This window comes from Parasteatoda tepidariorum, chromosome 12 (genome assembly GCF_982258835.1).
Source record: "Parasteatoda tepidariorum strain Cologne lab strain chromosome 12, Ptep-v5.0, whole genome shotgun sequence".
In the NCBI taxonomy this organism is placed as follows: Eukaryota; Metazoa; Arthropoda; class Arachnida; order Araneae; family Theridiidae; genus Parasteatoda; species Parasteatoda tepidariorum.
In genome coordinates, this window is record NC_141766.1 from 32,451,862 (window position 1) to 32,469,051 (window position 17,190).

At 26.0% G+C, this 17,190-nt stretch overlaps 1 protein-coding gene and 1 non-coding gene across 2 annotated transcripts in view; one reads left to right on the forward strand and one right to left on the reverse strand.

The window, feature by feature from the left end:
* The window catches only part of LOC107440930 (transmembrane protein 163a), a 34,584-nt gene extending 23,568 nt beyond the window's left edge, over positions 1-11,016 (reverse strand). Inside the window, exons 1-3 of the mRNA XM_016054020.4 lie at positions 10,666-11,016; positions 1,017-1,145; positions 272-315 (exon numbers count right to left, since the gene is read on the reverse strand). Coding sequence (XP_015909506.1) covers positions 272-315; positions 1,017-1,145; positions 10,666-10,735 — 243 coding nt within the window. The 5' untranslated portion in view covers positions 10,736-11,016. The remainder of the gene's footprint in view (positions 1-271; positions 316-1,016; positions 1,146-10,665) is intronic.
* A 5,880-nt stretch (positions 11,017-16,896) lies between these two features.
* Positions 16,897-16,969, forward strand: TRNAK-UUU (transfer RNA lysine (anticodon UUU)). The gene has a single exon. It is a non-coding gene; the product is annotated as a tRNA-Lys (tRNA).
* The last annotated feature ends 221 nt before the right edge of the window (positions 16,970-17,190 follow it).

The window sequence follows — 17,190 nt, forward strand, 5'->3', positions numbered from 1 at the left end:
TCGTTCATTTATTTATTAATCTAAACAGTAACGGGCTTTAACTTACGGTTAAAGTAAGATCTTTTAAACAGCTGGTAAAAAAAAAGTAAAATTAATTTTTGTTTTTCACTTCTGATTTTAATTTTTATAAATAATTTAGCAACCTAAAATAACAGCATGATTTCACAAGGTAAAAAGTATTTATAATTAATAAAGATACATCTAACGAGAATTGAACATTTAATTTATTAACTAAATTTAAATTTATTTTTGAATAAACATAAGAACTCACCGCAAATGCAAATGTTGCTGGACTGTGTCTAAGACTGGCAAAAGCTAGAAAACAAAAAAAATTTCATAATTCACAATTTTTTTTTTTTCTGCACATTTACAAGTTGGAAATTTAATTCTTAAAAGTCAAATAAATTACAAATATCAGTTACAAAATGAACTCTGTGCAAAACCATTTACATGCCTAATTTTTTAAGATGTTCAATATTATCAAAAATAAATAAATAAAAATGCAAAAAATTTCTAGTGTTTAATTAAGTTATCGAATCGGAAAAGCAATCATGATAGCGATAACCATAAAGTATTAACAATGAATAAAACACTGAATGCATTTTTTTTCCTTTTGAAATTTTTCAAATGTTATCCTTTCTTTTTTTTTTCTTTTTTTTTCTTCTTTTTTTTAATTAAAGTAGCAGTTAAAATGCCAAGATACTATTTATTACACTCTTACTTTTTACTTTGTTCAATGTTCCGCTTTTTTTTATTTTTTCGATTGGCATTTTTAAATAATAGTGAATTTGAGTGGTTTTTGGACTGAAATTCTCGCCCAGAAAACACATAATTTTTCCATTTATGAGACAAAATATAGATAAAATAATAATAATATATTTTTTAATATAAATTATTTGTAATAATAGCAATATTAAATTAATTTCATTTCTTTTAATGAAGCGAATTTTTCATCAATTAAATTAATAAAACAATATGTATTAATCCTGAAATTATGTAAGAAGAAACAAACTTACTTATAGCAAGTACACTTAATATTAAATTGAGAAATACGGATACAAAGCATATCGTTATTGCAACAATACGCAGATGTTCTTTCTTTTTCTTTTGGAACAAGGAATCTTGAGGCTTAATAGGTATATCATCTGAAACAAAATAAAAAAAGATGAAATATTATTGTTATAGGTATAATTTTGTTATAGGTATAATTTTGTTAAGTTACAAAAACTTGAATCAATAAGGATTTTATTTTAGAAACCATTTTTAAAACTTCTTTGTAGAGAAAAAAATTTCTCACAGCTAGGCATTCGACATAGAAATAGAGATATATTTTGTTACATTACTTACTTACGAAAATATACCAGCAACAATGAGTGAATAACTAGCTATAGACAATATAATATCAATTGAACCACTGAACTAATTTCACAAACATTCTAAGAAAGTCAAAAAACAAAATATATGTATTACATCTGGGTAAAGGCCTTCGACATATAGATAAATCTTTCAGTAATATTACTACTTTTTGTACCTATTACGAATGAGTGAATAACTAGCTATGGACAGCATAATAAAAATTGAACCATTGAATCAATTTCCCAAACATCCTAAGAGCACCAAAATAAATTTTAAAAAAATAGGAAAACTTACATTCAAACATCCTATATATAGATATATTTCTTTAACATTATTAACTTATTTACCTATTACGATTAAATGAATAACTGGCTATGGACTGTATAGTAAAAATTGAACCATTGAATCAATTTCCCAAACATCCTAAGAGCACGAAAATAAATTTTAAAAAAATAGAAAAAGACATTACATTCAAACATCCCATATACAGATATATTTCTTTAACATTATTAACTTATTTACCTATTACGATTAAATGAATAACTGGCTATGGACTGTATAGTAAAAATTGAACCATTGAATCAATTTCCCAAACATCCTAAGAGCACGAAAATAAATTTTAAAAAAATAGAAAAAGACATTACATTCAAACATCCCATATACAGATATATTTCTTTAACATTATTAACTTATTTACCTATTACGATTAAATGAATAACTGGCTATGGACTGTATAGTAAAAATTGAACCATTGAATCAATTTCCCAAACATCCTAAGAGCACGAAAATAAATTTTAAAAAAATAGAAAAAGACATTACATTCAAACATCCCATATACAGATATATTTCTTTAACATTATTAACTTATTTACCTATTACGATTAAATGAATAACTGGCTATGGACTGTATAGTAAAAATTGAACCATTGAATCAATTTCCCAAACATCCTAAGAGCATGAAAATAAATTTTAAAAAAATAGAAAAAGACATTACATTCAAACATCCCATATACAGATATATTTCTTTAACATTATTAACTTATTTACCTATTACGATTAAATGAATAACTGGCTATGGACTGTATAGTAAAAATTGAATCATTGAATCAATTTCCCAAACATCCTAAGAGCACGAAAATAAATTTTAAAAAAATAGAAAAAGACATTACATTCAAACATCCCATACACAGATATATTTCTTTAACATTATTAACTTATTTACCTATTACGATTAAATGAATAACTGGCTATGGACTGTATAGTAAAAATTGAACCATTGAATCAATTTCCCAAACATCCTAAGAGCACGAAAATAAATTTTAAAAAAATAGAAAAAGACATTACATTCAAACATCCCATATACAGATATATTTCTTTAACATTATTAACTTATTTACCTATTACGATTAAATGAATAACTGGCTATGGACTGTATAGTAAAAATTGAACCATTGAATCAATTTCCCAAACATCCGAAGAGCACGAAAATAAATTTTAAAAAAATAGAAAAAGACATTACATTCAAACATCCCATATACAGATATATTTCTTTAACATTATTAACTTATTTACCTATTACGATTAAATGAATAACTGGCTATGGACTGTATAGTAAAAATTGAACCATTGAATCAATTTCCCAAACATCCTAAGAGCACGAAAATAAATTTTAAAAAAATAGAAAAAGACATTACATTCAAACATCCCATATACAGATATATTTCTTTAACATTATTAACTTATTTACCTATTACGATTAAATGAATAACTGGCTATGGACTGTATAGTAAAAATTGAACCATTGAACCAATTTCACAAACATCCTAAGAGATCCAAAAAAGAAAAGAAAACAGCACATCTAGGCGTTTGAATTACGATTGATATTTTTGTTGTTTTTCCTCAATAATAATAAATATCTAAAATAATTATTTTTCCATTTTTTTTTTTTTTTTTTTGCATTTACTCTCCCTAACTTGGAGTTGGGGTTAAGTTTTTTAATTTCCTTTTTTTTATATATTTTTGTGATTAACAGATTCTTGATGATATAATATTATTCGACAGAACAATACCTTTGATATAAGGTGGGAAATAAAGGGGTTGGGATTATATCTTAGGAGAATAGCGTTTGATTATATTTAGAACTTCAATGGAATTCTCTTCAAAATTCTAAATCAATAAAAATCTGAGATCTATGGTTTTCAGTTAGATAACTAAAACTACATATTTCTCAAGTCTCAGATTTTTTTTAAATTTAATTTTATTATAATTTAAACTGATGAAAACCTATTTGAAAGATGCTAAAAGTTCTTATAAAGTAAATTGCACAAAAACAAATATAGTTATCAAAAATTTAAGACCAAACAGATGCCTACTATTGAACTATCCTTAAAAAGCTGCTGATTGCAGAACTGAATTGGGAAAATTTTATCAGAAAAAATTAAAAGATTATCTAAAATGCCTCAACCTCGCTTTATATTTTAAATTCAGATAGGGTGACTGTCTTGTAATTTATATGATTCAAAAAATGATGCCGAATAGAGTAAAAATGCACTACCAGTCCATGTGCAAAAATTACATAAAAAGGATTAAAAGCATATTGAATTCTTCTTCCCCGTCTCCACCCCTTCGGCAGACGAGTTCGTCCAAGAAGAGAGAGGCCTTTTATCAACACCTCCTAGAAGATAGAAGACCTCAGCACGGATTAATTTAGTAGTCTGTCGTAAGGAACGTGAACTGTACAGTGAATGCAAACAAAAAGATGTTTCTACATTCGGACTGCTAAGTTGCGCAGTGTGGGAAATACAAAAGATCCCATTACGTTTAGATAAATAAAGGATCAAATTTCTTCTTTATGATAATCCGTGTTCAGGCTTTCTCTATGAGGTTTCGCTCTTAAGCTCGTGTATAAAACAAAGAATTTCAATACACTCTTATTTCTGAAGACACAATAAATATAAAATTATTAAAAAATGTATGCGTATAAGAATTTGACAGTAACTGTGTAAAAGATAAACGTTCTAGAAAAGCAAATTGTTTTTCTGCATATCAATATAAACTTCGTGATGTATTAGTTTCACATGAACTACTATATGTTCTTAGTGACTGAAGAAAATATATGATTATAACAATAATGAATATACACTTAGCGAACTTCCAAATATTTCCAACCTGACTTCTTCATGGTAAGTTCATTATGTTATGTTTATTCTTTAAGCAATAAATCTTAAGACACTAAAACTTAAAGATGCTACAAGTAATTATAAAGACATTCCATTTTTATATCGATTTTTAATTTTGAAAACGTTAAGTATAGGTTTCATAATAAATAAGTTTCACATGAACTACTATATGCTCTTGATGAAAGAAAAAGTATATTATAATAATAATGACTATACTCTTAACTAATCTCCAATCGTTTCCAGCATATATTCTCCATGATAAGTTCTTAATTTCATATTTATTTATAAAGCAATAAATCTTTAGATACAAAAACTCTAAGATTGTATTCTATATTTAGATTTATTTTTGATGTTAAAAAAGTGAAATATAAGTTTCATAATATACAAGGTTAAGATGAGCTACTGAATGTAGTTAGTGAATGAATAAAATATATAATTAGAACAAAAATTAATATGCACTTAACTAACCTCCAAATGATTCTAACCTGCATTCTTCAAGGCAAGTTCTTGTTGCCATATTTATTTATAAAGCAATAAGTCTTAAAATACTAAAACTTTAAGATTCTACAAGTAAAGGATTCAATATTTACTTCTATTTTTAAAGTTAAAAATGGTGTGGTTTAGATGTAGTTAACTTTAACTACAGCAAATGAAAAAGGGAATGAAAGTTTTTGCGATCATTTATCATTTTTAATTGTTTCAAAAACTTATGCAATGTCTTACATTTATAAGATTTAGCAATACGCAGACATCGTTTTCTAGTTAATATGTTGCCAAATTTACAAAGGAAACTTCTATCGCGATGACTATTTTCTCCAAAGAAGGTGAATAGTTTGAAATCATTTCCAAATAAAATTTGTACCAATAAAATCTCTGATCTATCCAGTAACTTTAAACCATAATATAAAATCGCATAATTCAAAAAGTGTTATGCAATGCAATCTCAACGTTAAACCATAATATTGACACCTTGAACCATAATACGGTACAATTTGATGCAATTTTAATGAAGTGTTGAATTAAACCATGTTCCGTATAAACTGAACCATTTCCCCGCTCAAGTTGAACAATGTTCCCATATAACTTGAACCATAATATAGTGTAACCATATTAAAGTTGCAACAAGCTTGAACTAGTTGAATAGCGGTACAACAGGCTCCAAAAATTCGAACATTGTTTACAAATAAAACATATAATGATATTAACTAGAAAATTACTGAAAAACTAATCCTTACTAAAATTGTATAGACTTAAAAAAATTTTCAAAGTGATGGACGAAATAATAACAATAAGTTTCTCAAGGAATCAGGAGATCTCGTTATGTTTTTAATAGTTTTGCAAAATATTTTTACAAAAATTAGTATATATATATATATATATATATATATATATATATATATATATATATATATAGGGGAGTGTCGGGTACCCCCGCCCACTGTCAATTTCATGTGTATAGAATATTTCTTCAAGTCAATGGGCCATCGGACATTAAATGTTATATTAAGAAAAGATTATTTTCAAAGTTTCAAGTATTTATGCAGCTGGTAACATGGTGAACAATAGTTTTGAAAATATGGGTCATTTTCATTTACACCTGAAAAAACAGTCAAAAAACGTAATTTTTGTAAGTGGGCGGGGCTACCCAACACATTTTGAAAAGAGCTGAAAAACAGGTTTTTTTAAATTTCTATTTTTTTAAGTTAAACTATTCTTTTTTTGGTTTATTCTTTTTGCATTCTTTAATTAGATGATAAAAAATAGAAACATACAAAAATATTGATTATTACTCAATATTATACAGAAATATAAGCAATAATCCTTAAGTGTAATATATATATATATATATATATATATATATATATATATATATATATATATATATATATATATATATATATATATATATATATATATATATATATATATATATATCAGAGATGGGCATTTTGTCATTCAGAATAATGAATAAAGAATGATGAATAATTATTCAAAATCTGAATAATGAATGATGAATAAAGATTTATTCATTAGTCAAAAATATTTTGAATCAAGAATAAATCATTCATTATTCGTTATTCAGTATCCTTTATTCATTAGTCAAGAATAACTGAATAATTTCACTGGTCAACAAAAATGGGCACGGAATACTCTAATTGACTACGATTATGACAACTACAAATAAAACGTTAATCCTTTTCAAGTATATTTATATAATGTTTGAGAAAATTTACTTTTGTCTAACATAATGCATACTTTTGAGAAATGGTTACATGGCAAAAAAGGGTTTAATTTTTTAAATTAAAATTTTATTTAAAAATTTAAAATAATATTATCGTTTGCTTTCAAAAACTATAAAAAATTGCGTTTTATAGATTTCAGAACAAAATTTCAAAATGAACTTAAGTAACTAAACTGTTATAAACCTACTTTTTAGCACAACTAAGTATGTTGCGCTGGAGTAAGTTAAAATAACATGAAAATAAATAGTCATACTTGTCTTAGTTTAATAGTTTAATTCCTAAAATAAGACGTTTAAGAGCAAACGATGTTTTGCATCTCGTTATAGACAAAGACATATCGATTGCATTTTTTGCTGGTTATTCAAATTTTATTCAGAAAAATTAGTCATGACTAATGAGTTTATTCATCAATCATTATTCAAAAATTTTTATACATTTGCATAATGAATGATGAATAATGACAAAATTTTCATATGAATAATCATTCAGAATAAATTTAGTCTTGAATAAAATTTTCGTGAATGATGCCCATCACTGATATATATATATATATATATATATATATATATATATATATATATATATATATATATATATATATATATATATATATATATATATATATATATATAAGTATATTCTTTTTTTTTTTTCATTTCTCCTTTTATTTTTTGGGTTAGTTCTCTAGTAATATATCTATCTCTCCCTCTATTTTTTTTACTAATATTGAACATACAGCATTCTTGACTTAATCATAAATAATGCATCTCACTTAGGAAGGATATCATATTTATAGATCAATTCAATTACAGAAAAATTTCGCTGACCCAGAAACAAACGAAACATCAATAAATATCATTTTCATTTATCATATTGCCCTATAAGTTGTTTTATTATTAACACATCCCTCCCAGAAGCAGAAGTTTCTTAGCACTCAATATGTGTAAATCAAAAGAAAAGAAATCGATTCCTAAAATCATGTGTTTATCATAATTTGTTGCTAACGTTATCGCATGAAAATGAGGAAATTATACTTCTATCAGATGGAGTTGGCAACGTTGATGGAAACTTTACAAATACAAATGAAATGTAATTCAATAATATATTATGAAATATATTCAGTAAAAATGCTTAGAATTTTATAAGAGCTCATTACTTTTCAATACTTTTAAGCATTAATATTTGCATGAAAAACATTATTTATTATGTTATTCCTTTTTTATTTGTTATATTATACCTTTATTTACTTATTATATTATTCATTCATTTATTTATTATATTATTTATTTATTATATTATTCATGATAGATTTTACATTTTTAATTTAATTTATGTATTTATCTATTTTCATTTATTTATTTATTTTTATTTTTTATTATATTCATTGATTTATTTTTCATTTATTTATTTATTTATTTTTATTCTTTATTTTATTTACCTATTTATTTTTCATTCATTTGTTTTATTTATACATTATTTTATTTTTATTTATTTGTTTTTGTTTTGCTTTTTGCTGTTTCTGCTTTCTTTGCATCAAAATAATGTTTATTATGTTTAAAAATTGCTTGCATTTGAATATGTGAGGTTACACCTTGAAAATACCACATATTTGGCATCAAATTTCCAAAATTTGTCAAATGACTAGCCAAAAAACTGCCCAATTGTGGAGGCTGCAATCAAAAATATAATCAGCCATTATATCAAAAATATAATCTCAAAAAAGAAAAAAAATGCAAAAATATTAATGAAGATTTTTTCAATTATAATGGATGATGCCGTGGTGGATCAGGGGACAGAGCTCTTGCCTACCAATGAGGTGACCCAGATTCGAATCCCAGCGGCTGCTGGTCGATACGAATTCTACACCGAGCACATACCGACCGCAGTACTGACGTAAAATATCCTCAGTGGTAAGCGGATCATAGGTTAGAGTCCCCTTGCCGTCAGGTTAACCATGGGAGTTTTTCAATGTAATGTGAATGCGGGCTAGTTCCGTCAAAAAATCCACCACGAAGGCAAATTTCTCCCTATACTTGATGCAGGAGCTCTCTTGTCTTCTGGGTTGGGTTCAAAATTATACGGCTAAGGTGTAGAATATTGGTAGTCGTATAGTCATAATTGGGTTGGCTGTTCAACGACGGTTATAAAATAAAATAAATTTACAACAAATGAAACATTTGCCTGATTTCAGAAACTAAATTCATAGGCAAAAAAAGAAAGCTTAATCCCTTTAAAATGGCCGTTTTAGCTTTTTGGGGAATTGGGCCCTTTTTAAAATTGGGGACTTTTGTGGGTGATAATTCCGCCTCACTATAATGGCTGCAATTGGGGCCACAAAAAATTGGTGGAAGTTAACACAAGCTTAATACTTTCGTTTTATACCCTTTTTAATAAGCACGCTTTATAACAATTATCAGCGATCAGCAGTAGTTCTTAATTTTTAAGTATTTTCATTTAATGAAACATATAAATCATTAGAATAAAATAAGTGGAAAAAGAAATAAAGTTATAAGACCCTCGAATAAATTACAATAGCATTTTTAGTAGCTTTTAATTTTAAAAAATATTTCTAGTATGAATTAAAATCTTGTGTAGTAGGAAAATAGAAAGGTAATCAAATACAGGAACTCTTTTTAAAACTGTAACTTTTAACTTTATGCTTTTCAAACATTATAAGTTGAAACATTTGAAAGTTTTTAAATTTCTTTAGAATTGTAATTTGCAGCAACTGTAAACAAACATGCATACACAAGAATGTAAATCAGATCTAAAATATAAATAATTATAACAATACACGAAATAATTTATAATAAGTTATAAAAATAAAAATCTAGAAGCAAGAGACTTAAAACTTTAATGTAGGTGCAATTAAAAAATAAAATCTCACATCCGAAATTCATAGTAATTATCATAATTTTTAATAATCACCTTTTCTTAAAGACTTGTTAAGTTTTTATAATAATAGTAATATAATAATAATAATCCCTCTGTTAACAAACTTACGAATTTTTCAAATATTTCAAATATTCACAAAAATGGCTCTTCCGTTTAATAATTTGGAGAAAATAAAACAGAATAATAATAAATGAATAATAATAAATAAATATTAATAATTAATAATATTCATCTCATAAGATGAATAAAACGAATTTAAAATTCTCCTCACTTAATTTTAAAAAAAATTTCTCGAAAAAGAAATTACAAATTTCAAAAATTCACAAAATTATGCAATGCATTTTAATAATTTGAGAAAAAAAAAAAAAAATATTATTCTAGTCTAAAAGAGATATTTAATTTCGCCACCATGAACAATAGAAAGAACAATAAAAAGAAAAACTTTCAATTAATAAACTTGTGATTCTTCATAAGAATTAAATTTTATAATATTTAGTAATATAATAATAATAAGCCCCGTGTAAACGAACCTTAAACCCCTTAACTCGTGTAAACGAACCGTGTAAACGAACCTTACGAACCTTACTAACATTTCAAATTTTCACAAAAATGGTCACTTCATTTTAATAATTAAAAAAAGCAATGAAAATTAAATACATAATAATTAATAATATTCATCTCATCTAAAAAACTGTATGGAACAAATTAGAAATTTTCATCGCCTAATAAAAAAATATTATCTCCAATTACAAATTTTACAAATTTTAAAAATTCGCAAAAATATACAATGATTCTTAACAATTTCAAAAAAAAAATCAAATATTATTCTTCTCCAAAAGATATAAGATATATTTAAAGTCAGCACACTTTACATTAGAAAGAGCATTAAAAAGTTAATAAACTTGTGAATTTTATGACTATTTAAATTATGAATTCACAATAATTTTCACAGTATATAAATACTTTCAAAATAAATAATTAATAATAGTCACCTCGTCTTAAAGATGTACTAAAACTCGTCACAATATGTGACGAAAAACTTAATTCGTCGCCAAGACCCATGAATTTGAATGCTACCTCTGAAACATTTTTTTATTCCAAGGACACTTAATTTTTTTTTCCTTTAATACTTTTCCTTCTGATAAACACGAAATTTAAAAAAAATAACAATAACTTTTCCTCCACGGAAAAACTTCTTTAAACTACCATAAAAATTAGAATTACGAAAGTGTACGTAGCAACATTGACCTGTAGAAACTATTTGTTCCAAATTTTGTTCGATTTTTCGAGATGTCAAATAAACTGTTATCCGACGATTAATCGAGAAAGATTTTCTGTGTGTCGAGGGGAAGGGGAGGAGGAGGTGATGTCGTGACCTATTGTAGCAAGTTATTTTTAAATACTATTTGTTTTCTTCTGAAAAGAGAATATAATAGTCTTTTACGTATAAAAAGCACTGAAATTTGCTTAACAGTGTTTTTTCGAAGCTTTGGGTTTAAGAACGAAGGAAACACTTAAATTTTTAAAAAGTTATTAAACATTTTAAAAAGTTGGCAATTTGGCGAAATTTTTCCCCCTTGGTGAAAATTAACAAAATTAATGAAAAATTCTTAATTTTTGTAAATTTTATGAGCACAGATATTATCAGCATATATTAAGATTTTATGAGCATAGATTGAGATTTAGATTTTATCAGCACAGATTTTTATGAGCACAGATGACGTGACCTATTGTAACAAGTTATTTTCAGATATTACTTGTTTTCTCCTGAAAAATTTATATTATTTTTTTTTATAAAATTCACTGAAATTTACTTAACAGCGTTTTTTCGAAGCTCTGATTTTTAGAATGGAGGAAATACTTCAATATTTAAAAAGTTTTAAAACATTTTTAAAAAATGCCAAATTGGCGAGATTTTTTAAATTATCAAAAATAAAGAATAATTCTTAATTTCCTCAAATTTCATGAGCACAGATATTATCAGCATATTGTAAGATTTTGTGAGCACAGATTGAGATTTAGATTTTATCAGCACAGATTTTTATGAGCACAGATGACGTGACCTATTGTAACAAGTTATTTTTAAATACTATTTGTTTTCTTCTGAAAAGAAGATATATTACTTTTTTTATATATAAAGGGCACTGAAATTTGCTTAACAGTGTTTTTCGAAAATCTGGGCTTTAGAACGGACGAAATACTTAAGTATTCAACAAGTTAAACATTTTGAAGAATCGACAATTTGACGAGATTTTTCCTCTTAGATGGAAATTATCAAAATTAATGAATAATTCTTAATTTTCGTACATTTTTACGAGAGCAGATGTCATAATCTATCGTAACAAGTTATTTTTAAATAGTATTTGTTTTCTTCTGAAAAGAAGATATAATACTTTTAATATATATATATATATATATATATATATATATATATATATATATATATATATATATATATATATATATATATATATATTTATACATAAGGCACTGAAATTTACTGAACAGTGTTTTACGAAGTTCTGGGCCTTGTAACGGAAGAATAACTTAAATATTTTAAAAGTCATTAAATATTTTTAAAAATTACTCATTTGGCGAGATTTTTCAACCTAGATGAAAATTATTAATATCAGTGAAAAATTCTTTATTTTCTCAATTTTTTTTAGCGCAAGTAATGCAACATTGGGGCAACTATTAAAATATAAAAATATTAGATCCCTAACGTTTTACAACTTCTCAAATCTGTGGCTTTTCTTCATAATGACATTTTGTGTTATTTTAAAAATGTGCATAGGAAACAAAGAAGCACCAGTGAGATAGAACTAAAGATAAACTAAACTTGACCTAATAATCATGAATAACTGTTTCTAACACGCAACGGTCATGAAAATAGCATATTATTCACAAAAAAGCATTATTTAATGTGACGACAAAGCCTTAAAAAACAACTGTCTGACTAGTACAGGTAAAGCAGGAAGCGTACTGAAATCTACAATAAAAAATACCCGTTTTTTTACGGACTTCCTATGTATATTTGACGGTTTAAAGCAGTTTTATTGAAAACACATTTTTTCTCTGTTTCATGGTCTAATAAACGGTCAGATCAAATTCTAGCTTTTGCCATGCAGTTTTGCTTATGGTTAGATAATTTTACCTTTTTTTTCATTAATTTTACGATTATTTTTTATACTTGCTCATAGTTTTCAGCAATTATTTTTTGCTTCTGAACATAGTATGAATAAAATTGCTATGCGACTGTGTCAAATTGATACTCTACTTGATTATTACCTGTCTTTAGTTATAATTTTTGGGTAAGATGAATCCCCAGACATCTTAGAAAGATGGGCAACTACAATCTTAAACGTTTTTACGCTTATTTCAATAAGTTTATCTCAAAAGATAAAACAGTTTAAGATTTTTCTTCATGGTGAAACTCTAGAGGTGCCATGGCTTAAGGGTTGTCGTGCTCACCTCGAAAGCAGGAGTCCCAAGTTCAAATCCTGGCGTTGACTAGTCAAAAGAGTTCTGATTTTCTCTCTCTCCGGCAACAATTCTGACGTTTTTTTTATTCAAATAACAGAGATTGTTGTTTAAATAGCACAGTTTATTGTTAAAATATTTCTGTGAAATAAATTTTGGGATTAAATAACTGAGTTAGTTAAAATAGCGAAGTTAGTTTGACAACAGCAATACTTATAACAAAACTTATCAGCTTAAAATAACAGGTGTCCGTTTTTAAATAACAGTTCGTTTACAGTTATGACAGTTACAGTCCGAAATAGCAGTCCGTTTTTTAATTAACCATTTTTTTATATATATATATATATATATATATATATATATATATATATATATATATATATATATATATATATATATATATATATATATATATATATATATATATATATATATATATATATTTGCAATGTGTCCCTTTTTCAAAATGATGTTATTTACAACAAATTTAGATTTTAGTTTTCTACAACTCATATAGCAAAACAGTCCACTATTAGAATTTTCATTCTAAAATTACGGTAAAAGAGCAAGCAACAATCTGTCTATCCAATTTACCGTAAACTTTACGGTGTATGACGCTTTTTGCCTTTACGATTTTGAAATCGTATACAACTAGGACAGTTAAAAACCATGAATACAAAACTGCACAGTTTTTCAACTATTTATAACTAGCATTAAACAGTTTTATGGTGCTGCCATCTATGAGTGAGTGAAAGTATTATATTCTATTTTGCTCAGAATCACAATTTGGGGATGCTCTTCATGTGTTAAAGGATATGGAGGAAATATTATAGTGTCAACGCTTGGACTCGATCTAGATTCTATCAGAAATGAGTTTGACAGAGCAGTCCTCTCAGCTACTCTGAATAAACTATGTTGCTTTATTAGATGGGCCTAGTTGTTGCGATGTAATTCTGGTTGCTTAACCGTAATAGGTGAAGGCAGTTAATAAAGGTTTTTCTCATAGTTAACAGTTTGAATACCATCTCATTTATGGTTCTTTGACTGCTTTGCTTGAATATGGTAAAACAACAATTAAATTAATTGATATTTGACTTTTTCTTAACTATTATAGCTATTAATTTCTAACAGTCTATATCTGGTTATAGCCAGTGCGTAATTTATAATAAATGTAGAATATTTGGAACTAAAACTTCAACAATACATAAAAATTTTCAGACTATAAATAAATCATGTATGACACGAAAACTTCAAAAACATGTAAGAAAAGTCTAAAATAAAGTAAAATTCAATATTTTGCTTATTTAACATTTATTTCAATACTGATGCAAAATTAGAAAATAAATTAATATTATCGAAAATTCAAAAAAATTCTTTCCAATTCTTTATCCAATATACTTAAAGCAAGAACTTTTATTTTTATAAAAGAGAAATGAGATGTGATAAGGTTTTTGTCGTTTTTGTTTATTGACATGGAAATATATGAAAAATGCTTGGATAAGCTTCATTTCCTCAGATCCATAAAACCTGCAATAAATATGAATGACACTTTCATAAAAAAGCTGTTATACATACAGTCATTGGCCGTTTCGAAAACTTTATGGGCCCCAAGTCCTGTTTTTTTTTTTTAGAAATGCTTTTTTTATCGTTATTTTTTATCGTTTTCCACCGTTTAAGAAAAAAGCTTCTAATTTTAAAAATGATTTTTAGTATTTTATTAATTTTAACTGCAACTTTTTTAACTTTTAATTTAAAAAATAATTTTGAAATAATTTCTTAATAAATTTCAATTCATCCAATTCACTGATATTCTTTTTTTTTTTTTAATTTTTATCAAAAGCATACAAAATCAGGTATTCTACGCAACATTCACGTTGCTATTGCTTTTCAGCAGGATATAAAGCCGTAAAGCAGTTTCTTGATTATTAAACAAGTGATATCAATATCTTTAGACGACATTTAGCTTTAAAAAAAAACAGATTACGAAATCCACGTTGTAAAAAATTTTGCTGTATAGTTGACACTATTTTTGATATTGAGGTAAACTGAAATTTTTTTGCAGTGCTCTTAGTCACATTTTTTAACTACTTTTTCACTGTTACAGTTTTATTTATATTTTCACACATTTTTTGTTTGTTTGCTTAACGACAATATATATTTATATGCGCTTTTAAAATAAAACCGATTATTTTCGGACAAATTACAAAAATAAGAGTATTTCGTTATATTCACAAGCATGATTGGCTGTCTGACAAGGATGCTAAAAAAATGATTCATTATATAAAATAAAATAAAAATTCATTGCGATTACTGAGTATTTAGCTGGAATTCCTTAAACGCCAAGCAATCTGAAAGACATTTTCGTGATTTCCCTTTTCGTGTAACGCAAAATATGATTGCCTTCTCTGAAAAAAAATAATTCATAAAGACAGCAAAACTTCAATATTTACATAAATTATGAATTATTTTATCTTTCTTCCTTGTTAAAACTACAAAAGAAGGGCATTTGATTAATTGCAATTCACTAGAAGGGTATATAGTTATTTGAGGATAAAAAGAAATGATTTATCTGATTTCGATAGGGATATATATATATATATATATATATATATATATATATATATATATATATATATATATATATATATATATATATATATATATATATATATATATATATATATATATATATATATATATATATATATATATATATATATATATATATATATATATATATATATATATATATAAATTACTTATTCAAATAATTATTCGTGTGCTTGTACCTTGCAAATAATTCACTATGACTTAAACTGTAAAGGGATTTTAAATGCATTTATAAAGATCGGTTATTGATAGAAGAACTATGCAATCAAATTCATAACAAATGCTACGAATAATTGCTTTGATGAAAAAAGATTTTTATTATTTAATCTCATAAAAAAAATTTAATAAATTTATGGTTGCATTGCTTACTTTTTTTTTTTTAATGCGTCACATAAAGCATTTTTATCTATAGCGATTTTGAAACAATAATAGTTAGCTAATAAAGAGTAAAGTGTTTTAGTTTTGAATTCGCTCTGATAAATGTATACATACTTAAATGTAAACAAAATACTAAAATAAGCATTTATACTTAAGTTATAATAGAAACAAACGCTCTAAACTAGTAACTATGATTAAATAAGCAAATATCCTCCCTTCAGTTATAATTAACCCGAATTCTGAAAACCGAAACGAAACAAAACCGAAACTTAAGTATATAATTGTCCGGTATCTGAATGATCTCTTGTATTAAAACTTCAATAAACAAACAAATAGATTACAAGTGATATATAGACATCTTTAAGCAATACGCAAAATAATATACTTATTCTCAGAAATAAAATAAAATGTAGAATTTAAATTAAACTGCTTTTTAATGATCAACACTATTTAAAGCGCAATGCTTATGTACCGCGGGAAAGTCAGAAAATAGTACACACAAAGATGCGAGCGCCACTTTTTGTGCGTAAAACCGGTCTGTCAATTGCGTGTTACTTTACAAAATCTCCCCGCTGGGGTAAAGTGAGAAATCCATTTCCCCTATATTAGTCCCTGACTCAAAATAATAACAGTTATACGGGTTCGATCGATATTAGCAACGGAAAGTACAAAGCGGAAAGCTAAGTTGCGTTAGTCACACATTTTCTTTATATCTATGTCTCGCACTTATAGATAACTTAAGTCAAATTGGACGAGCCCGGATAGCTCAGTCGGTAGAGCGTTAGGCTTTTAACCTAACGGTCCAGGGTTCGAGTCCCTGTTCGGGCGGATTTCCTTTTTTATGTCAAACATTGAAATATATCATAAGCGCTGTGTTACAAAAGAAAGTTCCTTAATATTGTTCGATCAGATCTCTGCATTGGGTGTTATTTTCATATTTTATAATTTGATTTTTATAGTTAGTAAATTAAATACGTGTTAATTTTTTTTGCCAAACGTTGAAATATATCTTAAGAGCTTTAAGAAAAGGAAGTTCCTTAGCATTGTTC